This window comes from Colletotrichum lupini, chromosome 10 (genome assembly GCF_023278565.1).
Source record: "Colletotrichum lupini chromosome 10, complete sequence".
Classification (NCBI taxonomy): Eukaryota; Fungi; Ascomycota; class Sordariomycetes; order Glomerellales; family Glomerellaceae; genus Colletotrichum; species Colletotrichum lupini.
In genome coordinates, this window is record NC_064673.1 from 2,576,313 (window position 1) to 2,602,840 (window position 26,528).

General features: G+C 52.6%; 11 protein-coding genes across 11 annotated transcripts; 8 read left to right on the forward strand and 3 right to left on the reverse strand.

Annotated features, from left to right (window-relative positions):
* Positions 1-20: 20 nt before the first annotated feature.
* Positions 21-5,704, forward strand: CLUP02_17931 (uncharacterized protein; the record flags this gene model as incomplete). Its single annotated transcript, XM_049296835.1, has 2 exons — positions 21-2,049; positions 2,103-5,704. The coding sequence occupies 2 exons, from the start codon at positions 21-23 to the stop codon at positions 5,702-5,704; spliced, it is 5,631 nt and encodes a 1,876-aa protein (XP_049138059.1).
* A 1,728-nt stretch (positions 5,705-7,432) lies between these two features.
* On the forward strand, positions 7,433-8,083 carry CLUP02_17932 (uncharacterized protein; the record flags this gene model as incomplete). The annotated part of the gene is made up of 3 exons (XM_049296836.1): positions 7,433-7,515; positions 7,568-7,828; positions 7,906-8,083. The coding sequence occupies 3 exons, from the start codon at positions 7,433-7,435 to the stop codon at positions 8,081-8,083; spliced, it is 522 nt and encodes a 173-aa protein (XP_049138060.1).
* A 233-nt stretch (positions 8,084-8,316) lies between these two features.
* On the forward strand, positions 8,317-8,716 carry CLUP02_17933 (uncharacterized protein; the record flags this gene model as incomplete). The annotated part of the gene is made up of 2 exons (XM_049296837.1): positions 8,317-8,340; positions 8,399-8,716. The coding sequence occupies 2 exons, from the start codon at positions 8,317-8,319 to the stop codon at positions 8,714-8,716; spliced, it is 342 nt and encodes a 113-aa protein (XP_049138061.1).
* A 1,253-nt stretch (positions 8,717-9,969) lies between these two features.
* CLUP02_17934 (uncharacterized protein) lies at positions 9,970-10,764 on the reverse strand (the record flags this gene model as incomplete). Its single annotated transcript, XM_049296838.1, has 3 exons — positions 9,970-10,218; positions 10,282-10,294; positions 10,403-10,764. The coding sequence occupies 3 exons, from the start codon at positions 10,762-10,764 to the stop codon at positions 9,970-9,972; spliced, it is 624 nt and encodes a 207-aa protein (XP_049138062.1).
* Positions 10,765-11,148: 384 nt separating this feature from the next.
* Positions 11,149-12,829, forward strand: CLUP02_17935 (uncharacterized protein; the record flags this gene model as incomplete). The annotated part of the gene is made up of 6 exons (XM_049296839.1): positions 11,149-11,259; positions 11,316-11,508; positions 11,572-11,639; positions 11,707-12,107; positions 12,185-12,630; positions 12,696-12,829. 6 exons carry the CDS (start codon positions 11,149-11,151, stop codon positions 12,827-12,829), a joined length of 1,353 nt encoding a protein of 450 aa, XP_049138063.1.
* Positions 12,830-13,371: 542 nt separating this feature from the next.
* On the reverse strand, positions 13,372-14,770 carry CLUP02_17936 (uncharacterized protein; the record flags this gene model as incomplete). Its single annotated transcript, XM_049296840.1, has 2 exons — positions 13,372-14,547; positions 14,624-14,770. 2 exons carry the CDS (start codon positions 14,768-14,770, stop codon positions 13,372-13,374), a joined length of 1,323 nt encoding a protein of 440 aa, XP_049138064.1.
* Positions 14,771-15,887: 1,117 nt separating this feature from the next.
* On the forward strand, positions 15,888-16,378 carry CLUP02_17937 (uncharacterized protein; the record flags this gene model as incomplete). The annotated part of the gene is made up of 3 exons (XM_049296841.1): positions 15,888-15,977; positions 16,074-16,213; positions 16,291-16,378. The coding sequence occupies 3 exons, from the start codon at positions 15,888-15,890 to the stop codon at positions 16,376-16,378; spliced, it is 318 nt and encodes a 105-aa protein (XP_049138065.1).
* Positions 16,379-16,487: 109 nt separating this feature from the next.
* On the reverse strand, positions 16,488-18,400 carry CLUP02_17938 (peptidase family M28; the record flags this gene model as incomplete). The annotated part of the gene is made up of 3 exons (XM_049296842.1): positions 16,488-17,199; positions 17,261-18,153; positions 18,329-18,400. The coding sequence occupies 3 exons, from the start codon at positions 18,398-18,400 to the stop codon at positions 16,488-16,490; spliced, it is 1,677 nt and encodes a 558-aa protein (XP_049138066.1).
* A 1,495-nt stretch (positions 18,401-19,895) lies between these two features.
* On the forward strand, positions 19,896-21,079 carry CLUP02_17939 (uncharacterized protein; the record flags this gene model as incomplete). The annotated part of the gene is made up of 5 exons (XM_049296843.1): positions 19,896-19,941; positions 20,028-20,039; positions 20,095-20,276; positions 20,353-20,686; positions 21,006-21,079. 5 exons carry the CDS (start codon positions 19,896-19,898, stop codon positions 21,077-21,079), a joined length of 648 nt encoding a protein of 215 aa, XP_049138067.1.
* A 1,513-nt stretch (positions 21,080-22,592) lies between these two features.
* CLUP02_17940 (uncharacterized protein) lies at positions 22,593-24,052 on the forward strand (the record flags this gene model as incomplete). Its single annotated transcript, XM_049296844.1, has 5 exons — positions 22,593-22,876; positions 22,929-23,175; positions 23,235-23,413; positions 23,469-23,698; positions 23,751-24,052. Coding segments are annotated over 5 exons (1,242 nt in total), but the record flags the coding sequence as incomplete, so codon positions are not given.
* A 1,117-nt stretch (positions 24,053-25,169) lies between these two features.
* Positions 25,170-26,479, forward strand: CLUP02_17941 (methyltransferase domain-containing protein; the record flags this gene model as incomplete). Its single annotated transcript, XM_049296845.1, has 3 exons — positions 25,170-25,686; positions 25,749-25,953; positions 26,017-26,479. The coding sequence occupies 3 exons, from the start codon at positions 25,170-25,172 to the stop codon at positions 26,477-26,479; spliced, it is 1,185 nt and encodes a 394-aa protein (XP_049138069.1).
* Between the last annotated feature and the right edge of the window lie 49 nt (positions 26,480-26,528).

Genomic DNA, 26,528 nt, shown 5'->3' on the forward strand with positions numbered 1-26,528 from the left:
CTCCCCCCGGCTCGCCCCCGATGCCGACTCCGCCGACAGAGGATGATCGCCAGCGGCGGATCATCCAGTTTGCGGAGGAATGGGGTCTCGAGCCCCCGCCGTCACCGACGCCCCTGACGCGGCCCTCCAGCCCCCCCAGCTTCCGGACCCCGGAGGACGACTTCAAGGCCGAGGAGCTGCTCAAGCGCAAGCAAATGTCACACGGCCGCACAGAATCAACGACTAACCTGCGGCGCGCCTTCACGGGGAAGAAGAAGTCGTGGGACTACAAGGTCGTCTTCGACACCCTCGACAAGCATGTCGCCGACAGCGGATCGCCCGGTGTGGCGGAGGCTCTCATCACACAGCTCGTCTCATCCGGCGGCGACGTCAACATGGCGCAAAAGGCAAAGACGAGTATCCTGCCTCGAAGGAAAAGTCTCGACAGCTTCGGCGAGCGGAGTAAGCTATTGCAGCACGCCGTGCACAATGGCCAGATCGACATGATTCAGGTCCTGTTACCCCACGCCGATACATTTGCCCTGGACGCCTCGTTACCGGTCGCCATGCAGTCTGAAAACGTGGAAGTCGTCGAGCTTCTTCTCCGCTACGGCGCCGGGGTAGCGCATAGCCCTGAGGCTCAGGAATCGTTCCGCCAGGCGTGCGCGGCGGGCGGACAGGCGGACTTGGTGGGAATCGTTCTCCGGTCTGAGGGCCGGCCACCGACTTCGTGGCTCTCGCAGTGCATGGTGGACGCGACCAAGGCAGGGTGTTTGGAAACGGTGCTACAACTGAGTCGATCTAATGCCGACGGCGACTACAACCAAGCGGAGGCGCTCAAAGTCGCGATTAGCCAGGGACGTCACGACATTGCTCTTGCGATACTCATGGGGAACCATCCGCCGAAACGCCCGGGACTGGATGAGGCTTTCTCAAATTTGTTGGATCACCCGTCGATGAACCCAAGGGACAAGCTTGCCGTAGCCGAGCTGCTACTTTGCGCCGGCACAGACGGCGACGCACCCGCCATGGCACTCATCCACGCCGCAGCTGCAGAATTCCAAGACATGGTCAGTCTTCTAGTCAAGTATGGGGTCTCAATAGAGTATCAGGACGCAATGGCCATTCGGAAAGCTGTACAGAATGGACGGGTAGACGTCGCGCACATCATCCTCAGCGGCAATGCGGAACTAAGTGCAACACATGCCTCCGAGTGTGTCGAGCTCATACCGAAAAACATGGGCGTAGAGAGCCGTCGGTTATTGTTGGATTTGCTGTTACGGAGAGGGGCAAACGGCACTGCGCTGCATGACATGCTCATTGAGGCGGCGGAGGCAGGCGACGTCGATTCAGCCAAGCTTCTTCTCACAGCCGTCTTCCCTGGAGGACGTCCCATCGCCGAACATGATGTGAAGAAAGGGCCGAGATCAATGGTGTATGACCGCCATCAAACGGCATCCGTCGACCACAAGGGCGGTTTGGCTCTGCAGATCGCAGTCATGAGAAGTGATGCGGCGATGGCCAAGGAGCTTCTCATGAGCAAACCATCAAGCGATACATTAGCCCAAATCTTCCCTCTCACCAAGACATTATCACGGAAAAACAGGTATCGCATGGTGGAGTGTTTCCTCACGAGCGGTCTCGCTGGGCCCATCGTTCACGACGCGTTACAGGAGGCCATCGACGAGGAGCCACCACACCGCGACGAAGATCTCATCGGGCTGTTTCTCAAGTACAACACCGATATCAACACCAACGAGGGCTCAGCTTTGGTAGCTGCGGTGTCACAAAAGGACGTGAGACTGCTCAATGCGCTGCTCAAGAAGAATGTGACACCTCACACTGCCGCTGGCGTACTGCCAAGGATCATTGCGACCCAGGATGCTAAGGCGAGGTTGGATATGGCGACGCTGCTCTTGACGTCGGTGCCGGACTTGGACCCGGTCAAGGTCTCACAGGCAATGCTCAACGCGTTGAACTATCGGCCAGCTGACCTGAAGCTTCTGCAAGTGTTGTTGGTGCAGGGTCATGCCGATGTCAACGTTGACAACGGCATTGCCATGGCTTCCGGTAAGTGATTGTTAGCTAAGGGGAATAGTATAGATGCTAATGTTTCGTAACAGCAATCCACAGCCATGACCCTCCAGTCCTAGAGACACTGCTCATGCACGGCAAACCTTCACATGCAACGGTCAGCAGGGCCGTCAGCGAGTTTGGGCAGCTTATCTTCTCAGATACCAAGGCCGCCAAGCTTGAGATTCTCTTGCAAAAGACAAAAGACAGGGCTCCCTTCAACGACGTTCTCGTAAAGGAAGTCCACGCCCTCCTTCAGACCCTTCCTGAACATCGACAACTATCCATCGTCAAGGTCCTCCTCAGCGCCGGTGCCGACGTCAACTCTCACAACGCCGCCGCTCTTTGCCATGCCGTAGCCGCAAGCGACACGCAAATCACTGATCTTCTCTTCGCGGCCCGCCCAAACCCAGCATCGCTCGCGTCGGCCTTACCCCACGCTCTGCGGATCGCCGACCCGATGGATCGTCTCGAGTTCTCCCAGAAGTTGCTTGACGCGGGCGCGCCTAGCGCTGAGGTAAACAGGGCTCTCGGGTTCGCTATCAACACCTACACAAACGACATACCGCTGCTCCGAACCCTTTCTGCCAAGGCCAACACAAGCGATGGAGAGGCCCTGGTTTCGGCAGTCAAGAAGGAGCGTCCTGATATTGTTCAGCTCGTACTAGCTCAAAAGCACCCTCTTCCTGTGCTCAACGATGCCTTCGCCGAGGCGGCTCTTCTTTCTAACCGAGAAGCAAGGGCGGCGATATGCGAGGTGTTGTTGCAGCATGGAGCTTCAGGCTCCGTCCTTTCCGATGCCTTACTTGCGGCAGCGGCGGACGGTGATCTGGTCTTGGGTAATCTCCTCGTCAGCCATGGGGCGCAGATTGACGAGGATGCCATCGTGGAGGCATGTCGCTCGGGCGCCGCCGATGTTCTGAACATGCTGCTCAGCGGCACCACCACACCCAAGCGATCGACGATCGAAAGGGGCTTCCAAGCCGCCACAGAAGTCGGCAACCTCAAGACGCGGGCCGCCATCCTCGAACCTCTCCTTGTCCACGGCGTAGAAGGTGAAGCACTCGACGCGCAGCTCGCATCCGCGGTCCGATTCGGTGAAGAGGGCGACGACCTGGTCAAGATCCTACTGGAAGCCGGCGCGGACCCGAACTACAACAAGGGCGAGGCCATCTGGGCGGCCACGAGGAGCGCCTACCTGAGCAGTCTGAAAATGATGCTGGGGTTGGTCGAACTCGGGACGCGGCTAGTGAGTAAACCATCAAGCGCCTCGTTGAGATCCATTGCCTCCGCCAAATCCCACGCTTCGTTAAAGGGGTCTAACAAAAGGAAGCCACACAAGCCCTCGCATGCCACGCTTAATAGGGCGCTGAGGGCTGCTTGGAAACTTAGTCGCGAACCCCGTGCCGCCGCGATCGATATGCTGTTCCGAGCCGGTTTGCCTGTTTCCGACGACTTACACGTAGTACTGAATAACGCGGTTAACGAAGAGGAGCTCGACCTCAAAATTATCCGGTCTCTCCTCCGATACGGTGCCTCGCCGATCGCCAACGACTGCCAGACCCTGGTCGACGCTACGAGGAGAGCCCTGGTAAAACCACTTGCCTTCATGCTCGAGTCCAAAATCTTATCGGCCGATCTCAATCTCGCCATTAGAGAAGGGTTTACCCGGGAGAACACGGACGCTTGGTTCTCGGAAGCCGGCTTCACCATTCTACACAGCTTCCTGAAAAAAGGAGCCCACGGCGACGGTCTCAGCTCCGTCCTCACCCAGGTTGTCGATCTGCCGTTAACCGAGAGCGAGCCCGATAGCCTGGCACTCGCCAACGGCTTCGTCGATATCCTGCTCGATCACAAAGTCGATGTCAACTATGCCGACGGCAAGCTGTTGCAGTCGGCCGCCGCTGCTTGCAACTCCTTCTTGGTCAAGAGGCTACTAGAGAAAAAGCCCAACACCGAGTCCATATCCCGATCGTTTTACCGCATCTTTGACAATCCGGCCTCGGAAGACGACGCCCTTGAATTAATTACAATGTTTACTGAATACGCTGACGGGGAGACGAGGCTGGACGTCATGTACACGCCACCTGACTCATTGCCCCTGATGTTCCTTGCCCTGCAGCAGCACCCGCGCTCGATCCGGATTACCAAGGCCCTCTTGGATGCCGGATACTACTACGATCAGATGATGCCTTGCAAGGTAATGGAAGACCTTGATGAGGAGGCTGTTACGCTCATGATGTGGGCGCTTCTCCAGCCGCAGAAGAAGGTTAGCAGTGGCATCGTGCAGATGCTCATCGAGACCGGCGCCAAGGTCAACTTTGAGTCGAAGATATCCCAATCTACGCCGCTCATGCTGGCTATCCGGAACCGCCGACCCGACGTCGTCAAAATGCTGTTGTTAGAAGGCGCAGAGGTGGACGTATGCGACGTGAAGGGCAACACGCCCCTCACACTATCGACCGAGGTTGGAGGGGACACAGCGATCAAGATGATGTCCAACTTACTAGCTGCTGGCGCCTCGCGCAATGACGGGTCACTTCACAACTCTGCCCGCGAGCTGAACCACTCAGCCTGCCAGGTCCTAGTACAGTACGGACACGAGCCCGACTTCCCAAGTACTCTTCACGGAGGCCGGAGTGCACTAGGGGAACTTGCCCGGCATTGCGCCGATAGCGGCGAACTCACTGCCGCGCGACAAAAGCTTATGGAAAGGGTCATCAACTTCCTCATCGAGGCTGGTTCCGACACAACCTTGAGATCAGAAGGCAAGTCGATCCTCCTCCTAGCTCTCGAGTCCCGGGACCCCCTCGTCACCTGCCGGACACTCCTCAAGGCGGGCATGTGGAAACACATCAACAAAAAGTTCAACCACTACTCGGACGGCAAGATGACCTACTCCCCAACAATGTACGTCATGCACGTCCTCCCCAAATCAGACCAGCAAGACGCCCTCATCAAGCTCCTCCGCGCCAACCGCGCCGAGGACGTCTACTACGCCAACATGGGGCCCCAACCCGAGGGCGCCGTCGGCATGCCGGAGGACGTCGAAGCCCAAGAACGCACCCGCCGCGCCCGCCTCGACCGCATCAACCTCGAGCAGGAAGACCACGCCCTCTCCATCGTGCGCAACCGCGAGCTGGCGACAGTGCAGGCGCAAATCTGGTCCGCGCAGGCAGAGCTCGAGGACTCTCGACGGCAGCGCGTCGCGCAGGACGAGCTGGTGGCGCTCAACGAGCGCGCGGGCATCGAGGAGGATCACTTTGCAGCCCAGATGCGGCGGAAGCGCAACGAGCGCAGCGCGGACCTGGAGCACCAGGCCGCGCTGACGGAGGCGAGCATCACGCGGGCGCGGGCCGTGGAGCTGGCCGAGTCGGACCTGACGATGGCGAGGCAGAGCATGCTGCTCGAGTGGGAGAAGCAGATCGCGACGGAGAAGGTCGACCAGGCCAAGACGCTGAGCGCGATTCGCGTCGCGGAGAGGGAGGACGTGGATCGTCTGGACCGGGAGCAGGAGGAGAGGTTCCGGACGCGGTTGGCGGAGCAGAGGAGGCTTGTTGACGGGCAGACGAACCTCGCGAGCCAGCTCACCAACGCGGGGGTTAATGGGAGGAGGCAGATTGGATACATCACTGGGGAGATTAGAGATTAATCGAGGGGGGCGATGGATGGATCTGTGAAGCTTGGCCCTGTGTCCTTGAGACATGGAGGTTTTGGGCGCGGGGGATGAGCGAGGTCGTCGGTGGGCCAAGTCACAACTTCGGCTCACAATTGCGACTGCCACATTAGCGTGATACTTCTGGCAACTGACTTTCCGCAAGATCAAAAAGTTAGAGAGGGATACGGGTTGGATAGGAATAGGCGTTTGATGGTTTTCCCAATCTTTGTTGGCGGGACGGGCGCATAAGTGGGATTCAAACGGGGCTCACTCTTGATCAAACCCAGGATACATTTTGAGAGTTTGAACGCATTGAAGCGAATTAATGGAAAGACTATTTTCAGGCTCATGACCCCCATTTCTTGGAGTTGAAGAATTGGCCTTTGAGGCTGTGATACTGATAAACTTGGATTCAGACGGATAGAGAGTGGATAAAACTCGTAGTCGTCCCAAAAGGTGCGTAGCTTGCGAATTCTGTCTTGACCCCACCCCCCCCCCCCCCCCCTCCACGACCCTGTTGCCTCTTTCGGCCCCTTTGCTACGAACGGAGAGAACTCCCGATGCTTGGTGTGTAGACGTCAGCTGGGGGGGCCAGACACTGGGCAGGGGGGCATTCATACACAGCAGCAGAGAGAAGCGACGATTCGACGAAGAAGGGGGGGGGGGGGGGTTCTGGATCAGAGGCGGTGGCAGTCTGGCAGAGGTGCGAGACAGAACGGAGTCGGGTGCCATCCGATATGGATCCTCCCCATCACAACTCCCGGGTCTTGGCTTCTTTCTTCAACGCCGATCGTCGGAATTCCTGTCAGGGTCGCTGGCGAGATGAGGGGCGTGACACGGTGACACGCATTTGGGGGGTAGCGCAGTAGTGCCACTATGTGGGAGGGAGCCAGTCAGCGACTTTCAACTCGCGTGTCTTTGCCCTCGTCTCGTGGGGAATGTTTAAAAAGGCTCATGGTTGCAGTTTGGGCGGATTCCCAGTGTCTTGCATTCTGCGACTCTGATGATCCTTTCAGTGGAGAAGTATGGAACACTTATTTTTCTTCAACGGGTTGTGGACACAAGATTGCATTCTTTCGCGCGACGGGAGTGGGAATCGATTCAGGACCGTTGAACCGTCGATTCGTCGACCACGGGCTTGGAGACTCCCAGTCTCTGGTGCGGCCACACTGCGGCGGGGACGGTTGACATGACGATCACCTCACGGTATCTGGACGGAAGCTGCGCCGGTGCGATGCTGCGGATGTCACTGTAGGATGCAGGATGGGGGCATTGTTAGGACATTTTATTCAAGAGGCTGCATGGGAGAATGATACCCTACCTGGCCTCTTCGCTCGGGCCTCCCTTTTTTTTCTGGATCGTGGACTGGGGAGTGAAAGAGAGTGATGACTTACTCGTGGACTTGCCTCCCGGTTTCCGACTTACGCTGGGTATTCCAATTGTTCTGACTGGCCAATTCAATGATTGTGGACAAATGTGCCTGTACGGATCTGGAGCGTACGAAGATGATGGTACGCAAACGGGTAGTGACTTCCGAAGCTCCGAGTCAAGATACAGCAAATAATGCAGCCTATGCAGGTATGTCTTGATGGTTGATAGGGAGATATGGACCATAGTCTTGATGGGTTGACTATGGTCCATGATCTTCAATCTCTCAAGGGTCACGATCACGTCGGTATTCCGATATGAAGACGGAGCTTGGACCTGGAGTTCCCAATCACAATGGCAGATGAACTGACGGTTCACAGCGGCTACCACGTCAAAGAGGGGGAAATGTCAAAAAGGGAGGATTGCTGGTCCACGAGGTGAGCAGAATATTCAGAGCCCTCGCGGCCAAAGCTCTTGACTGAGTTCGAGAGGAAAAGCTACACGGCACGGTACTGAGGAAAGGAAATCGGAGGACCTGTCCAATCCGGAAGACGGCTTCGGAATGGAGGCTTTGAGTATCTTTCATTCAGTGGAAGTCTGGCTTTGCCTCATCCTGTACACGGCGCTTCGGACACTATCCGCAAGGGTCCAACTCCCGATAAACCGGCGCAAGGTTCCGATTTCTTGCTTCCGCAGTGGGAGCCGGTGCCCCGATTTCACGTTTCGAGGTGGGATGTCCGGGACCACGATGTACGTCTAGACTCTGCGAATAGAGAGCTACACTAGCTCGATGTCCAAGACTGACATGTTGTTTCGCCGAAAGTCAGGATCTCTCGAGCGGTCGAGCCATACTTTCCGCCTTTCATGTCTCGCATCAACGATCTTCAGCCGGGCAATCCCCACCACGCAGTGGAGTTGGCCAACGCAGGGGCGCATACTCAAGTTTTCGCCAACTCCACTGATACAGCACCCATACTCCGTACCTTGGAGGCTTGGAATGATTAGACGTCCCCATCCTCCATTCCGCGGGAGTTTGTAATTTGTATCCAGGGGAAATCCCAACTCTTGAAAGGTAGCAAGATGTTCTTGTCATGTTCCATGATCGCCCACTTTCCGCAATGATTCGGCTCGGGTTGCACAAGACTGGAACATCCAACAGAGTTGCCTGCCGTTGACCTCTTTCTCGCCAAAGCTTCTTTGAAAGAAGCTAGACTCTTTTGTCTCGTAGCTTCCTTTGCATGGCACAGTTCGCGTCCAATAACGTGCTTTAAACTTAAACTAGATAGCCTTCAGAAGGGCTGATGCTCTTTTTGTCTTCAGGGTTTCCCACTTGGTGGGCTCGGCAAATTTGTTTCGTCGTTTTGTTCTCTCAAACTAGCCGCCTCGTTTGTTTATGAACGTTTGGCACGGGCACGATCTCGTCATCAGAGACACGAATTGATTCTTTTCCCGCCGGCCCGGTGCTCTACATGGCGTAAGCATCTAGAATTTCTGATTGCAATTTGCGACAAACCTGCGTTGACAGCTGTCAGGGAGAGTTTTATCCACTGTTACCTGAGTCAGACGCTCGGAGAATTACTGCTCCAATTTAAGCCCAGTTTGCACATAACATGGGCTCAATACTGCGATGATTCGTAAAGTGGCCGACACCACCAGATAGGTAGGCTCATTATGTCAGGTACGACACGCTGCGATTTGGGTAATGCATCTTTTTGAGGGACTTCAATGGGGAGTCTGATTGTCTGATTTGAATGATGTCCGAGCACACCGGGGACCTCGATATTGGTCTGATTTACGGCGGGGACCAACACGCCAAGTCTTGAGATTGCGGCGGTAATCAGGATAGCTCACGCTTCAGCCCCATCCAATTCATCCGTGTCAACATGAGTAGCCACTGGCATTGCTAGTCCATCGAATAATGCTGCCTGCTGTCAACAATTGGCTCTCAGACGTTGCGAAATCACCTACTTTTCATTGACAGATATGTAAGTCTAGCTGGTGACAGCGATAGCTTCACTTCGAAAATCGGGGATTGGAACTCAACCACTAATGTTGAAGCACTGTAGGCTCACCATAGCTTCAAAGTTCCAGGAACTTGAATCTACCTCTTCCGTATCATCCGGCAAATCTTCCCCTCCCTCAAGTCGCCCCCATTGCAACGCGAAACCAACATCAGGGCCCACGTGGGTGATTTGGATCGAGGTCTGTGTCCCAATATCACCTCACTAGAAACTGCCAATCACCTGAGAACGTCACTTGTCATGATCTGAATCGCTACACCACGGCATAGTGCGGCGATGCGGCTTCCTTTTTCAAACCGGATGACCTGAGATGCGTCCGCGATAGCCGGCTGAGATCTTGCTTTCGGTCTTAAGACGGCGCAATTATAGGCCATTTAAAGCCAGTGATGGTGGCTTATGAATAGAGTGAGGCAGAATATCTCTGCCACTATTGAAGACATTTAGACCGAGAATTATAACTGTGTGGGGTGACTTGACTCGCTGCGATCGAGCAGACAAGATAGTAGCCGATGCGAACGCAACCTCATGGTGAATGGCGAGTGATGGGAGGATTGGGATGCATTGGATAATGCGACTCGGAGTTTCTTGGCTTGACAGGACACCATTATTGCCTCATTGACGAGTTTGGACGATCCGATGGCATCTTGGCTTCGTCACATACCTTAGTAAGGGATTTTGTCACAGTCGTCACACGAAGCGCTTCTTTAGTTCTTAATTCTTTCTGTTAATCGCCAGTCAGTGTTTAAGAAAAGAAAAAAGCTTACGGCGCAAAAACTCGCTGAAACACACGGGTCGCCCCCAATGATGTGCGCTACACTGACTCGGGCTCTCGTCGCAGAGCAAGGAACCGGGGTGTTAACGCCTCTCACTTCAGCAACGCAGAATGTTGAGATCGTGGGTTGCGAACTCCTCTTTTTCCTTTTCCTCCCACTCTCCTTTCCAGGCTTCAGCGTCGTAGATGTGCGTGTCACTGATCACAGGCTTTGCTCCAGTATTCTTCTCTTTCCCCGGCGGCAAATCCGTGGCGCATTGGGGAGAAAGACGTGCCTCGTGGGATGTCTTGCCATGTTTCGCTGTTTCGGGGTTAGGCGCCTCGCAGACGCGCTCTGCATGTCTTACCTAGTTGCATGTGAGACCAGGTTTCTGGACCTGAATGCAATGCTTGCATAGGGTTGATCGTACTCCAGAAGGGGAACTAGTCTGCAACTTTGGTGCAAAAGACAAGGTGTGGAATGGTGACAACGTGGCTGTCCAAGCTCCTGCAGATTGTGAAGACTGGATTTTGGAATGATCCGGGACTTACAGCCTCCACCTGCCTGCCGGGGCCAACTGTTTCTCTGGCCCTTGAAGACTCATTCGGACGACGACCGGGGACATGGGAGGACTACTCGAAGAGGCGGTTTGCGAACGTCGCTCCTGGTGGGAACTAGTCCAACCAGGGGGAGGGTTGGGGTTGTATTCGCACGGACGCCTCCAAGCAGGACCAGACAGAGAGATCAGCACGGCATCGTGGGCCGCCGGGGCTTGAGAGCCACACAGCGAACATGATGCTTGTCCAGCTTTCTTCGCCCGCCAAAAACAGTTGTGCAAGCCTTTGTTGTTGCAATCTTCCTGGCGTAGTGGGAACAGGGGGCATGGTTTCGACTGTGGAGTAGAAGGGAACATGAGAGACAGGACCCTTTTCCAAGTCTACGCCTTGCCTTCCCCGGTCTTATCTGTGCATTCGGCATATGTCAAAGTGGGCACGACGAAGAAACGACGGCCCAGGCCCGTTTTCTCATTCGTGTGAGCAGAATATATTACCACGGCCGTGGAACAGGTCAGATCGTTCTAGAGTCGATCTCGTCTTTGGGACCCGGCGTTTATCTTTCTTTTTTTCTCTTCTTCCCACAACCTCGAGAGACATGAATGGAGCTTGCTTCAATTCTGACATCTCATTCGTTTCCGTTTCAACGTCTTGACTTGCTTTTGGCTTGGTGGTGGTCTAGCCCCCTCTTTACGTCAACCTCAACCTAAGCTAATGTCTGGTCTGGGTCCGTGGTGATCACCATGGACGGAGCAACAATCCATGCGTTGTATGGGACGGCCGACAACTCGGGCGAGCCTACGCCCTTGGTGAACAAGACTCCAACTATCCTAGGCGTGGTTATTGCCTTCGCGGTAAGCTCCAAGTTGTTCGGAGACATATCAGCAATGTGACTAACGACGTTGCTTAGATCTTCTCATGGATGTGTGTCGCCTTCCGCATGTACGTGCGAGCCAAGTTGGTTCAGTCATTAGGATGGGATGATTGCTTCGTGATATTGTCGTTGGTGTGTAACCCTCTGTATACTCTCTCGATGACGAACAATGTCTCACGTGAGGATTTCAACACAGTTAACAACAACAACTGGATCTGTTGGAATTTGTGTCGGTAGGACCCCACCAACTTTCCTTTTTTCGCTTTTGTGAAACTAATCCTTTGGTCAATAGCTACCAAATATGGGATGGGAAGACATATCTATACCCTCTCTGCGGCAGAAGTCCAGAATTACCTCCGAGTACGAAGTCAACCCGCCGATAGTCGCTCATGATGTTGACTTGCTAATCAAGAACCCCTTGCCTTAGACCTTCTACGTTGCAAACGCATCTTACCAAATGTCAACCGCCTTTATCAAAATCTCTCTCCTCTTTCAATACTTGCGCATCTTCGACCGACCGTCCTTCCTTCGATCGCTCTGCATCTACCTGATCATCTTTGTCAGCTTATGGGCCACCGCCTACTCGTTTCTGGGATGGGTTCCCTGCGTGCCAGTCGCAGCATATTGGAACTGGACCATTCCAGCCACACGTTGGGCATACGGCTCGCTCAATTCTGATATATTCTCGGGAACATATGAGAGTCACTCTTCGGTCAACTTTGCCTTAGACGTCCTTGTCCTCGCCATCCCGGTTCCGCTCTACTTCAGACCCCAACAGTCGCTTAAGTCGAAGCTGAGACTGCTTGCGCTGCTGGTCATTGGCATTGCGTGCGTTTTGTCCCTCATTTTTCCCAACAGGGGACTATTACTTTCAGGGATCCTCAGAGCGCTAACACAATTTGTAGGGTCAACGGCGTCTCAGTCGTCCGAGTATACTCTATCATTCAACACCGATCCGCCACTCGTCCGACATTAGACCCCATGTGGTACGGCCCCCTCAGCATCGTCCTATCCGCCGTCGAAGTCGATCTGGCCATGGTTGCCAGTAGCGTCCCGATTTTCTGGCCAGTACTGCGGCAACGATTCCCCGGTATCTTTGTTACCAAGGAGGTTGAAGTCACGAGGGAAGTTCGGAGGTTGGAGAGCGTGGAACTCGAGGACGACATGGAGATGGAGCCGGATCGGAGGTCGCGGGTCGGCAGCGAAGCAAGTCTTCGGCAAGAGAACATCAATCAGGGAGGAGGAGCGGGGGGACGATACATGGATGAGTTCATTGTGAACCAGGTCGACCCGCTGAGGAAGGCCAAGAGTACGGTCACAGAGGTCAAGGCCGGCGATGAAGCTCAGGGGGGTTGGTGGCAGAAGGGCCGCTTTGGTTGATGAGCGTGGGAGGACCGCAGACTTTGCTCATGGCAGATTGGTTACACACCAGCTTGTTCGGAATGAAAACAGTAATATCCACATGGACCTCTCTGAGTAAGAGCAGATCCACCGCGGGCGGTATGATGTGGCTTCTGACCAAGTATGCTCCAATCATACTCCTTAAGTGACTTTGCGAGCGCGGCTCTTAGCCGAGTGTAGCTCCATGAGTAGGTTTAAGAGACACCATGTTATACCACGTTTGGCATCGGCTACCACTCAGAGACTCCAGGAAGGCCGCGCAAGACCGAAGGATCTCCATAATACTCTTCGCATAGCCAGATTTTTCAGCATGACTGATCCTGAAAGTAGCAAAGCCATCGTTTATGTAAGATAAGGTACTACATATGGGGGACTCCGGTCGTGTTACGCTGAATGTCCGGGTGGCCTACCTTAGGATCTTCCTACCTGCATTGGGGCCTACCTTTTCTGACGCGTTTGTGACATGGATGTGCGTGAGTAGGCAATCCTACTGTTCTAAAAAAGAGCGATCTGACGAAATATAAGGGTCCATCAAAAGAAGTCGTGCAATGAAACTGAGAATGAAATTTTTCGTCAGTCTAAGTCTAAGTAAATACTATAATTAATATTTGACGGCGGAGCTTGAGCTCGATATATCTAAAATCTGGATCTAAGGCGCAATGCATTTACAAGGTATCGTAATCCTTCGGACTTAGACTGCGCGGTTGTACCCAGAGCGTCCATCGGTAGTGATGGCAGAGGCTTCGTCACGCCTGTTGTAACCTGAGCGTCCATCGGTACCGATAGCAGAGCTTTCCTCACGCTTGTTATATCCGGAGCGCCCGTCTTCAACACTGGTGTAGCCAGACCGGCTATCGGCCTCTTCCCGCTTGTTGTATCCAGACCGTCCACCAGTGGAGGCACCAGCAAGCTCCTCGCGACGACCGACCCCAGAAGCTCTGTCTTCTACACCGTTGTACCCCGATCGTCCATCTGTAGTAGCGTCCGAGCCCTCTTCGCGACGGTTGTAACCGGAGCGACCGTCTTCCACACTGTTGTATCCTGAGCGGCCATCTGTCTCCTCACGACGGTTGTAACCAGATCGACCATCTGTTGTAGCGTCAAGGGCCTCTTCGCGCTTGTTGTAGCCAGATCGTCCGTCAGTCGTGGCTGAAGCGTCATTCTCTCGGCGATTGTACCCTGAACGCCCATCAGTGCCGATAGCAGAGGCGTCTTCGCGCTTGTTGTACCCGGAACGTCCATCAGTAGTGGCGTCTGAGGCTTCTTCGCGACGGTTATACCCCGAGCGGCCATCAGTTGTGATAGCAGAGGCTTCCTCCCGCTTATTATATCCTGACCTTCCATCAGTAGTGGCATCAGTAGCCTGTTCGCGACGGTTGTACCCGGATCGGCCATCGGTTGTAGAGTCAAGAGCCTCTTCGCGCCTGTTGTATCCAGATCGTCCGTCTGTAGTAATAGCGGCATCTTGTTCACGGCGGTTGTACCCAGAACGACCATCCGTGGTCATATCAGACGTCTCCTTGGCGTTGCGCCGATTATATCCAGATCTACCATCTGTCGTAATAGCCGCATTTTCTTCGCGCTTATTGTAGCCAGACCGGCCGTCTGTATTCATGACTTGATCTTCATCGCGGCGGTTATATCCGGAACGTCCGTCAGTGTCGACAGTCGCCTCTTCGTCACGGCGGTTGTAGCCAGAACGACCGTCGGTGGTAATAGCAGTGTCATCACGACGGTTGTATCCAGAGCGACCATCTGTAGAGACAGCAGTGTCTCCTTGTAGGGGACTAACATCTCGAACGCGAAGCGCCGCGATACTTGTTGCTCCATGAGCTTTGCGGGCGCAGCCCTCAGTGTTTTCGGTGATCTGATGGAACCATAGAGTTAGCATCGTGGAGCTTCAAGGATGATAGAAGCTAGTAGAATTCTGAAGATGGACTTACTGCTGATAAGATAGTCTCGCCCTTGAGAAAGGATAGGACCAAGATGCTGGTAAAGAGGGCTACCAAGAGAACACGTCCAACTGGGCGCCGAGCAGGAGGGCTATTGGGCATAAGCCCATGAGTCGGCAAAATCGTTTCTTGTTTCATTTTGGAAAAAGGATATGGGGTAAGAACCTTGAGCAAAGCCAGAAAGCTCGCCGTTTTAGGTGTGAATGTTGATACCAAGAGACAGTGAAAGTTTTCAAGCTGGATCCTGTTGTGATACAGGAGCTCAAGGGAGTGATAAACCGAGATACTTGGTGGTTATTGGATGCTAATGAAGACGGAACACAACGAAACAAAGAGAAGAGAGCCCCTTATATATTGCTACATGACTGAACTTCTCTCAGAGTTCTCGAGTGTGAGGTACATAAACGAAGAGACTGGAGGGTTGAGGCGTAGGAGACACAGTCACGAAGCACGTAGTACCAAGATACTTACCGTCGACTCTCATAACCTGGGCAGCAATACGACACAGCCGCTGCAGCCCTATGCAAGTTGCCATGAGCCATCAAGTTGAGACATGCAGCAACAGGTCATGATCCGGTTTCTCATCAGGGACTCAAGAGTTGCCTAAACTAAAGTGGAAACAAGATTCAGACTCGGCCCCCACGACATTGACCGGTGAGATCGCGGAAGTGGGTGCGGTCGCCGCACCCTGCACAAGTTCGCAGTGACCAGTCTTCCACTAGGTGCCAAGCCCGACCCTCATAGGTCGCCCTATAGCCTGCTGCAGTGCTGCCAATGCTGAAGGATTTGGCCTCGCCATCATCGGCCGGAGATGCCCGGCGAAGAAGACGGAATGCGAGCCTGCCCGGTGTTCCAGTTCCTTGTCAGCGGAGAGGTCCTTAAACTTCTTTGGGGACTGGAAAGCCAGGGTTCGCGCCCGTTCCAGGGGTCAACCAACGGTGTTTCTAGGGTTTCTTGGGGAGAAGCGGCCCCCAACAGGAAACAAGGGGGGCGGCTGACGTCCGGCCGTAGACCCAGCCATAGGCATCGACTCTGAAGGGTGCTGCCAATTCAAGGTTATGATTGGTGTAGGAATGTGATGAGTCTGCTTATCCGGTGCGATCATATTTTCTCAATCGCTCCTTGCCTAGACCTCGGCCAAAGCTGTGCCACACTGCTCCGCCTCCGTTAGTAAGATCACGATGATGCAGTCATGTCTTGGGCTGATTGAGTGAGGCTATCTCGTTTAGCAGGCAGTAAGTTGTTGCCTGAGAAGATGGGGCATACAGAAACGACGCCATGCGTTAAGATTCTCGAGTGGGCTGCTCGACAGCTGCATGATAAGTTCCAACAGCTGGAAAATGGTGTCCACATGGCCTTTTTGCGATAGCCGAGATATGCAAAAGGCTAGACTCGCCTGTCTTGTCTCGGGTATGGAGGCACCCTCCGACATCATAATCAGAACTCATTAAGCCTTACCACGATTGTCTGTATCTGCGGAATTTTGACTTGTTCCGAACATGTACAAAGCAATGACAAGAGTTGGTTGTGCAAAAGTACCACAAAAGTGCCAATTATCACTTACTCTAGAAAGGACGGGAAGTCTGGGCAATCTGATTGGTCGAAAGAACTGGCTAATTGAAGAATAGAGCTCATAAAGTGTCGTGCGATGCTGACAGGCGGAGGATTCGGTTTACTGGGATCCTGACAAGCCTGTGGCAGTATCACACTGCATACTGTCACGCAAAGAGAGCGCAAATAACATGAAGTCTGTCATCCATTCATTTCTCGTCTATTTTTAAGCCGAGGGTAGGCTAGGTATCCATGGTTGGAGTCTTACCCCCTCGTAGGAGTCAGTCACTCGGGTGCTTCTCCCTTAGAAGTGGGAGCCGCCACCGCAGGGCCCGTCGTGGGAGTGACCGGTCAACTCAGCAGCACGCTTGAGGTGCTGGGCCGTGTCTGCAGCCCATCTGCGCTTCTTCACCTCAACAGCAGGAAGAGTTTCCCAGCTCATGGAATATTTGGCGACACTGTGGGCGATGGCCTTGGTGTTGACAAGGTAAGCGTCGTTGTCCAGGTTGGTGATATCGTCGCCGATCAAGTGGTAGTTAACGTCGTAGGCAACACCAACCTCGCCACCGAACAGCGCGGCCTCGGCCTCCGTCTTGAGGCCCTCTGCGCCAGTGAATAGTCCACCAGACGGGATGCCGTTCTCGATGAACCCTGCGTAGTCAGAGCGGCCGTTGAATTCAGTGGGTACGTGGCCCAGGCCCTTGGACTCAAAGAACTCCTCAAAGTCCTTCTCAATCACATCAGAGCCGGCGGGGCCAGTGAAGTTGAAGGCACTGCCGTCACCATCGTAGATGGCGAGCTTAGGGTTAGGGCTGGCGATCATGTCGAAATTGAGGTATGCTCGGATCTTTGAGATTTCCTCCTCAGAGCTGTTGAGCGACTTCACATAGAAGTAGGAGCCGAGCTTGCCGTATTCCTCCGCGCCCCAAAATCCAAGTCGAACGGCGTTCTTGGTGGTGAATTGGGTAAGGGCCTTGGCGACAGTGAGCACACCAACGGTGCCGGAGCCATCGTCGCTGGAAGAGAATATTAGTCAGTTCGTCTCTCCGAACGTATCTCATAGTGATGTTAACTTACTTAATACCAGGGCCAGCAAAAACAGAATCGGAGTGGCCTCCGATCATGAGAACATTGTCATGGTCTCCGCCCCTCGTCTCCGCAATGACGTTATAGTTGACACGGTTCTCGATGATGGAGATAACATTGAGATCAAGAGTCAGCGCTTGACCAGCTGCAAGAGAGGCAACAAGGGCCTGTCCCTCCTCACGAGTAATTCCCACAGTCGGGGCGTAACCATCCGAAGCCGCGCCGAGGGTTCCTGAAAGCGCGCCAACGTCGTTGTTGTAGATGATGGCACCGACAGCGCCTGCAGACTTAGCAAGAGTGGCCTTGACCGCAAAGTTGCAAGTGCCTCTCGACACGAGCGCAACAGCACCAGAGACTTCGGCAGGGTAGTCCGACGCCTCGCATCCAAGGTTGGCAACGTTGACCAAGGTAGCGCCGGTTAGGGTTCCGCCAGGTGTGTACGTCAGAGGACGGGCGTCAATGGCATCGCCTGCGACGGAGAGGGTCGCCTTGGCACCGGCGAAAGCCTCGGTGAAAGGCTGCTTGTAGACGTCGTAGTAGTCGAGCTTCTCAAGCTCCTCGACAAGCCAGTCTACGGTCGCGTTGTGGCCGCCACCGCCGAAGGCACGGTTTCCCTCGTGGGCATCCGCAATATCCTGGAGCTTCTGGGACCCGGCGAGGAGGTCCTCAATGTTGATGAGCTCCTGGAGCTTCTCGGACTCGACGTACGGCTTGCACTTAACGGCGCTGACTAGCGCCGGCAGGGCCAATGCGAGAGCGGCCGTCTTCATCTTGTGAACTGTTGCTACACGACCGGCGGGGTCTTGCACAAGATTTGAAGTTGCCTTGTGGTGGCTAGAAACAGGAACCTGCGAGTGGGCGAGCGAGGAGATGTTCCCAATAAGCTGGGCGGAAAGCAGCGGCTTGTTGGCCTTTTAGACTTCCCTCAACCAACGAGCTGGAAGCGACGCATGCATCTCTTCGCTCGCGTGATCATCGCCAAGACGATAGATAAGGAAGCTGGTGATGTCGCCAGTAGCTCACCGGCCGGAGCCACTGTCAATTAACCTCGACGCGTACTAGGCTCCCCAGAAACGCGGGGACGTGAGACTTAATGAGGAAGCCCAGAGCCAATATTTTCTTCTGCTCCATTACGACTCTATCGCGACCTGCCTGATCCAGGAACGGCCGTACGCACCAGTGCGATTGCGCAGCTCGGTTACGCCGTGGAACTTCTTGGCATTGCAACCCAATGAGGTTGAGCCGCCGATACGCCAATAACAATGACACAAAGTTCCAGCCACGATTTTCCATGATTCATTCCTCGTCGTGAGAGCCCATACCATACGTTGGCACACGTGAACTCGTGAAGGAACCTTTGAAACCTGACTATATTGATATTGGAGAGGTCTTATGTTCACAATAAAGCCTTGGTTTTGTGTTATTACTACTTCTTTCGCGAACTTTATGAAGAAATCCTGACTTGGCTAAATGCGGGTTGTCAATGCACAGACACTGAATAATTGCTTGGCAAATGGTACGGTATTGACTATCGTCCTCGGGGTGTGGAGATTCAAGTTCGGGCCATCTGCCATCTGATATTGGAGTGTGACGCACCAAGTCAGCATCACGTGAAATAAATAAACAAACATCAACTATCCGGCTTACATCATTCGTCACTCATCCAAATCTCGATAGCCTGTACCGTCGAAACCTCCCGTGTATTTTCTACCTGAATGCTACAACGTCTGAGTGCGGGTTGATCACCGCGATGAAGAACATCATATCGGGAAGCATATTAGTTCTCCATCAGGTGCAAATTCATCTGGGGATACCAATTGAGTTTGGTATCACAGGTAAGCTACTGTAAGGCAAAACTTGAATCGACGCACATGCACCTTCAGGCTTGCGACAATAAGGTTGAGTTTCTCAAGGTAGCATTATTCAGATTGAGTTGGAGATCGATGCGCTAAGCCTGCCATCCTCCGATTTTGGCGACTGCTTTGTCATGACTTAAGGACTGCGCGGCAATGTTGACTCAAGGCCAACGCGAAATAAGACTGCGGAAATATCAATTGGGGAACAGGAACAAAGACCCCGTTGGAATAATTCCAAAAATTTGCGAAGCCGACGATGAGCTTGCAGACCTCAATCTGCAAGAAGCTATGACCTCAGGAACCCAACGAGCCGCTAAGCCAGGCGCGAACTGCGGCTCGTGAAGGATCCGGGAAAGTAGTTCATGTAAGAGACCATAGAAATCAGGGGTTCAAGCCACAAAATGGACTAACGTTGAAGATCGACATTTGAACAAGGGCCTCGGAAGAGAGCCGTTGCAACGGACTCACGACTAGCATTAGCTATCCATCAATGTTAGCACGAACGGAAAGAGCGGAAAGTCCTCGCTATCCAATCGCTGTTTGTAATTATATTAAACATCCTGAACCCTCGAAAGATTGGACTTGAAGCTCATATGATAAACTGCAGTTCTTCATCCAGTTGTATACCGATGAAGTCTTTACATACACCTGTGTGAAACGTTCACTCCAATCAGTCCAAATTATTCAACTCATTTCCCATAGGGTGACAGCAGAAAAGTTGCAAAAGATGCAATTTTCTTTGACGATACTTGGCTCAATGCCTATTGCATATGCACTTCCAACTTTTCCTGGCGCCGGCAGTGGGTGCCCGTTCCAGTCAGTTCTACCACCATCAACTTCAGCGCCAGGCTTAGATGCAGCATGCCAGCTAAAGCCTAATCATTTCACGTGGACACCGCCAGGTCCTGGAGACTGTGAGTCAAACTTAATCCATCTGCGTTAAGTTTTCCTTGCTGACAAGCTGCCTAGTACGCGCGCCCTGCCCGACGCTAAATACTCTTGCCAACCATGGCTTTCTACCTCACGACGGCCGCAATATCACTCTCGATGTCGTCATAAAAGGTCTTAAAGATGCGATGAACATTGGAGAAGACTTAGCAACGGCTGCCTTCACGCCAGCACTCAAGTTGAACTCAATACCAAACGCAAATGTGAGGCGACATACTTATATCTCTGATATCAAATATTCTATGGAATTTGTACTGATCAATCTCACGTACTGCCTAGTTCATCGATCTAGATATGCTGAACCGGCACAACGTCATTGAACACGATGGCAGCCTATCACGCCGAGACATGTACTTTGACCCGTCAAATCGATTCGACAAGGCGACTTTCGACGGTTTCGTTGCCTACTTTGGTGATGCAACAACGATAAGCACAGCCGCCATGGCCAACGCCCGTGCAAGACACGCTCTAGCCATGAGTCGTATCAACCCAACATTCACTCTTCCCGAATCATCCGCACCTTTGTTCTTGGGCGAAGCATCCTTAATGTTGGCTGTATGGGGCTCTCCGAGCAAGCCGGTGGCCAGCAGAGCGTTTCTTGAATACTTTTTCAGTAGGAACTATCTTTCCTCTCAATAGCGGAAGTCTTTATCCATTATCCAGGTGCTAAGAACGAATAGGAAATGAGCGTCTACCAGTACTACTCGGTTGGGTTCCGAGCAATACCTCCATCACCTCAGCCATCATTTTGCAAATCGCCAACGACATTGCCAATCAGACACCTTCTGATGTTCCTTTGACTTACACAGCACAGCACTCCTGAACACAAGCGGAGAGAAGACGCGGATGACCCAAAGGTTCGGAAATATATGTGTGATATGCTCTGTTGGGCTGCATGCGCGGGTGAATTCAATCCGCGCGTTGAAAAGCAGATGAGAACGAGATCGAGGTTACCAAGGCGCTGGAGCCTCTCAAAGCAGAATGCATGGATACATCAGAACAATAAAAGCACCGCACGAGTATCTGAAAGCCACGAAACATGCCTATGCCTGCAATGATCCTTATCCCGTAAGTCTGAGTCCACTTCACACTACATGTTTGTGTGTCCCGCAAGCACCTAGATCCATTCTTTCCAACATCATCCTATAACAGTTACATGAATCTCTATTTCCACCTCAAGTGTCTCATCTTGAGCTACTACGTTAGACGTCCGCCACCAGCGTAGAAAGTTCGCGAATCTTGAGCTACTTCCAAGGATGATCTCTGTCACAGATATAGGTCTGGCATTGTGTTGGAGGATATTATGATGATTGCAAGCCATGGAAACAGGAAATGCAGCGAAACTTTCAGATTCCAGGCAAAAAAGGCAGAGAGTTGGGGAATTCAACGCGGCTACACGATGCAATGTTACATGTCAATGAGGATGACAAGCCAAAGATCGACTCCACGCAGTGACTAGAGTATCATAACTCTTGGAGTATAGCGAATGTCTCTTTGTTGTTCAAAAATGCCATAAGATCCTTGACAGGCGAGGGAGACTGTTGTAGCAGCATGCGGCGGAGCGCACAAGGACACTGTCGAATGGCTGACTTAGAATGAAGTTTTAAGCAGAATCAAACTCGCGGTTGCTCAGTGATAGGTAACGGTATGCAAATGTTCCCTACTCTTCGCATTCCGACTTCAAAATGATACGAGAAAATGAGCGGCATTCTCTCTAGGGAACTCACTTCCTGAAATAAGGTAGTTAAAAGACTTTGGCTCTCTGCTGACTCTTTTTACCTCTTCGAAAATGTCGGTTAAATCGGCTCTGAAACAGCGAGACTAGTCATGGTTCCGGCATGAGATGGACAAGGGTGGAACGCAGCGTTGTGGGATGCCAAGGTCGTTGGATCATCGTATACACCCGATGCAGAAACTTGTCCGAGCCGGTCCTGATGCCGGGGCCCCATTCGAAAACCCGAAGTACCGGAGCAGAATCGTACGGCAATAAACTTGGCATAATATTAACAATAGAGTTTTGGGAACTCGAAGTTGAGAATGGTCATTTGAGAAGGGAAAGACTCCAAAGAGGAGGGGCCGTTCATGATTCAGCCGATACTGTTATGAGTTAGTCGACGCTGTCGCTTACCTGCTGTCATTAGCGCTGACCAGCAATGCAACGCTGTTACCAGCATGTCTGGGGTTCTAGTTCGATCCACGCCGGTTCATTTGAAGTGCAGCATGTCACGACCTCGGAAAAGGTCCACAACAGCCAACCAACGATTTGTCCACCATGCGGACATGGTCAGGGTTAAAGACACTTCTTCATATTGGAGTCAACACATCCACCACTGAATCAATACCGTCTGGGCATCAGGCCTGTCGACTTTTTCGCCTCCCGGCCGATGTGCCTCTTCAAAGCTTCTCGGAAGCGTGCCGTTGTCATCCCAGTGCGCCGGCGCTATTTTGACATGGATAACAGAAGGTCGCCCGTCGGCTGGAATTGAAGATAAAGATAAATAAGAGTTGCCACGGTATCCATCGCCATTGCCTGTTCTCTCCGATTGCCTAGTGCTCTCAATTTCACCAAAGTTCGCACCCCAGCTCTCTACGTCAGGAAAGCCGCCGACCGCATCGCAATGCGTTTCCTCAACCTCTTCGCGGCGCTGAGTCTCTACGGAGCGACTGCTCTCGCCTTTGAAGGCGACGAATTGTCGGAGGTCCAGGCTCAGGCTATCGAAGCTCTTCAGGCGGCCGAGGGAAACAATACTTTTGGCAAGAGAGACTCATGCACCCTCTTCAACGCGCGTGTTCGCCGGGACTGGTACGTAATTGTCCAACCGCAACCAAGGGCCATTCACTGATAACATCAACAGGAATTCGCTCTCCGGATCTGAAAAGAAGGCTTACACCAGCGCCGTCAATTGCCTATTGACGAAGCCTTCCAAGCTTACGGATTTCGCCCCCGGCGCTCGCAGCCGATATGACGACTTTGTTGCTGTTCATATCAACCAGACTTTGAGCATCCACGGGACCGGTAATTTCCTCACATGGCATCGTTACTTTACGTGGGCCTACGAGAATGCTTTGAGGCAGGAATGTGGTTACAATGGTTATCAACCGGTGAGTAGATGGCGTTGGATGGCACTCGGAATTGCAGCGGCTAACGATGTGTGTGCTAGTACTGGAACTGGCTTTCCTACCGAGAGGATCCTTCCAAGTCGCCAATGTTTGATGGCAGCGAGACTAGCATGAGTGGCAACGGTGTCTTCAAATATCACAACGGCAGCACGTCGGGTGGTGGTGTTTACATCCCCTCTGGTGAGGGAGGTGGTTGTGTCACAAGCGGCCCCTTCGCCAAGTAAGTCTCCTTCTGGACCAAAAGAAAGAAACACAAGATTGACTATTTTCTCCAGCATGACCGTTCATCTCGGCCCTGTCAGCCCTGGCATCGATGGTCTGGCAGTCAATCCTGGCGGCCCTCTGGCCTATAATCCTCGTTGTCTCTCCAGAGACATCAGCGCTTGGACATCTCAGCATTGGATGACTCCTGAGAATGTGTTGAACCTCACTGTGGGCGCTGCGGCAGAGAACATTTTGACGTTCCAGAACGAACTCCAGGGCCGCTTTGGAGATGGATTTCTGGGTAAGCTCTCGTCAACCCACTTCAAGCAAGCAGAGTTCCTGACGATAAGCAGGGACACACACTTCCGGACACTTCATTGTCAACGGTGAAGCTTCTGACCTTTTCTCGTCGACTAATGACCCGACTTTCTTTCTTCACCACGCGATGGTCGACCGAGTTTACTGGCTGTGGCAGGCGCTTCACCTCAGAGAAGCCTTCAATATTGCCGGAACAATCACGATCCTAAATACGCCTCCCAGCCGTGACGCTCGCCTTGACGATCTCGTAATCCAGGAACCGAACGCACCCAACAGGCCTATTAGTGACTTGCTTAACACACTTGGAGGCAGTCCATTCTGCTACATTTATCTGTAAGCTAGGCGAGGTAGCTGAATGGCAGCCACGAGAAAGGGGGTAATAAAGAGTTTGAGTGTACCTAAGGTACTTAGTCGGTAATAGCTGGCAAGATTGAACTTGGATCTTTCACCATGGCTTTTGAAACATACATTCAATACTCTCCAGACTTACAGTGTGATCACGAAAGGAGAAGACCATCTAGGTAAACTCTGCACACTGGTGATGCCCGAGTGAATAGCATTGTGTAGTAAACACATCGCACTTATAGGTCATACGGAATTGTTCATGAAATACGCGTCATTGCTCAACATTTTACCATTATTTGATTTTCGACCACTCACATCATTGTAGTCAAAATGGAATCAGTGAAAGGGAAGCAGCTTTTGGCTTCTTAGAACCGCAAAGATTGAGAGCTCTTATGCACATGCAGCCGTTTTGGTACCCCCGACCGCTCCGGACTTGGCCATTGGGAACCCGGACACTTGCTCCGACACACGTTGTGCCGCAGCTCTCCTTCTTTTACTAAGCACACTCTGCCGGGAAATTGTATTACGCTGAGAATTTTAAAATGGCTAATGAGAATGTCCCAGAATAAGGTATCTAAAGGGCCTCAGCCACTAGCATTGAGAATGCGCCCCTCGCCGAGCGTTTACGTCTTGTACGAAACTGTTTGGCCGTCTGCTTTCGCATTTCGATCGGTAGCCTTTTAGTCTCTCGATTGGCTGCGAACTTTAGGCTTTATGGAATCAGACATTAGTTACCTCTTAATCCTCTGCGTTTCCGAAAAGGCGACACACCATTGAGGGCACACGGAGCCCGCGTTATTCTTTGTCCATCTTGCAGACGCCAAGTAGAACGAGCAAACATTTGACCAGAGATCTTGAACGTGATTCGATGACAACCCGGAGATATCGCGGAGCAGGATTCGAACCCTAGCAAGCTGTCCGCGTCTGGATATCTTGCCAAGTCCGAGCGGGGAAACAACACGGTCGACAACATGCCATGTCTTGTTCCTTCCCGGTCATGCTTTCCCCTCTCTTCAACTTCTTCGTCTAAAGTTCCCAGCACCTGAAAATTGCTTCGTCGAGTCGTTTTACAAGACTTGCCTCGGACGTACGTTGACTCATAAAATACAATGGCTGATCAACCGGTTGTTTCAAGCACACCTCCGAGATCCCCTGTACTAGCGGTAGAGGCAGCATCTCCAACAACTACACCAGCCACCGCCGCACAGTCACCTCCGGCTGTGGCCTTGACGGCCACTTCGCCGAGCTCTGGCCAATCGCCTGGGGCTGCACCAGTAGAGGGACCACCAGACACGGCTTCTCAGTCGCAAAATGCAGTTGTTGAGGCCCAAGACGAGACCGATGATGGTAGTGACGGCTACCAATCTGCGTCCGAAAGAGAGTCCAACGCATCAACTACGCTGGCATCCACAATTCGTGATTTCAACTTTGAAAACAAAAGGAGATACCACAAGTTCAAAGAAGGCAGATATGCATTTCCTAACGACGATGCTGAGCAAGAAAGGGAGGATATGAAGCACTCCATGGTTGTCACACTCTGCGGCGGGGCACTGCACAATGCGCCCCTCGAGAATCCTCAGAAAATCCTGGATGTCGGAACCGGGACTGGCATTTGGGCAATTGACAGTGAGTTGATCCATTTGACATACCTGAAGCTGAATCACAAAGGAAAGGACTAATGTTCACAGTGGGTGACGAATATCCGGAAGCAGAGGTTACGGGAATTGATCTCAGCCCTATTCAACCTCCATATGTCCCAGCTAATGTTGCTTTCATCGTCGACGATGCTGAAGCCGAATGGTTGCACCCAGAAAACTCTCTTGATTACGTTCATGTTCGAAACATGGGAGCTGCAATCAAAGACTGGGAAAAACTCCTTGCCCAAGCGTTTCGGTATGGTTACATCATTGATCTTTTTCTCCAACTCTTACTTCGATATCATCTGACGTTGCCTAGCGCCTTGAAACCAGGAGGCTGGATCGAACTCCAGGAGATGAAGTGGAACTTCAATTGCGACGATGACACAATGTCCCCTGACTATGCCCTCACTAAGATGATGAAGCTTGTTTGGGAAGGCCTCGGGAAGTTTGGCATCGAAGCAGATGTTGCCGACGTCAACCCCAAGCGTATCGACGACGCGGGCTTTATCAATCTAGTACAAGATGTTCAAAAGGTTCCCGTGGGCGAGTGGCCAAAGAGAGAAGATCTGAAAATGATCGGAGCATACTGTAAAGCTGTTCTCTACGACGGCATACATGGAGTCACGATGGGGCCACTTACACGAGGCCTGGGATGGTCTGCTCCTGAGGTCGAGATTTTCCTGATTGATGTACGAAAGGATCTACTCAATACTGGCATCCATTCGTATGTGTTCTACCACTCCGTTGCAGGACAGAAACCGAGGGAGAGTGCCGCTTGAAGTAGGCATGAAGGGTACGAATTTACTTGGGACGTAGATGACACCATAA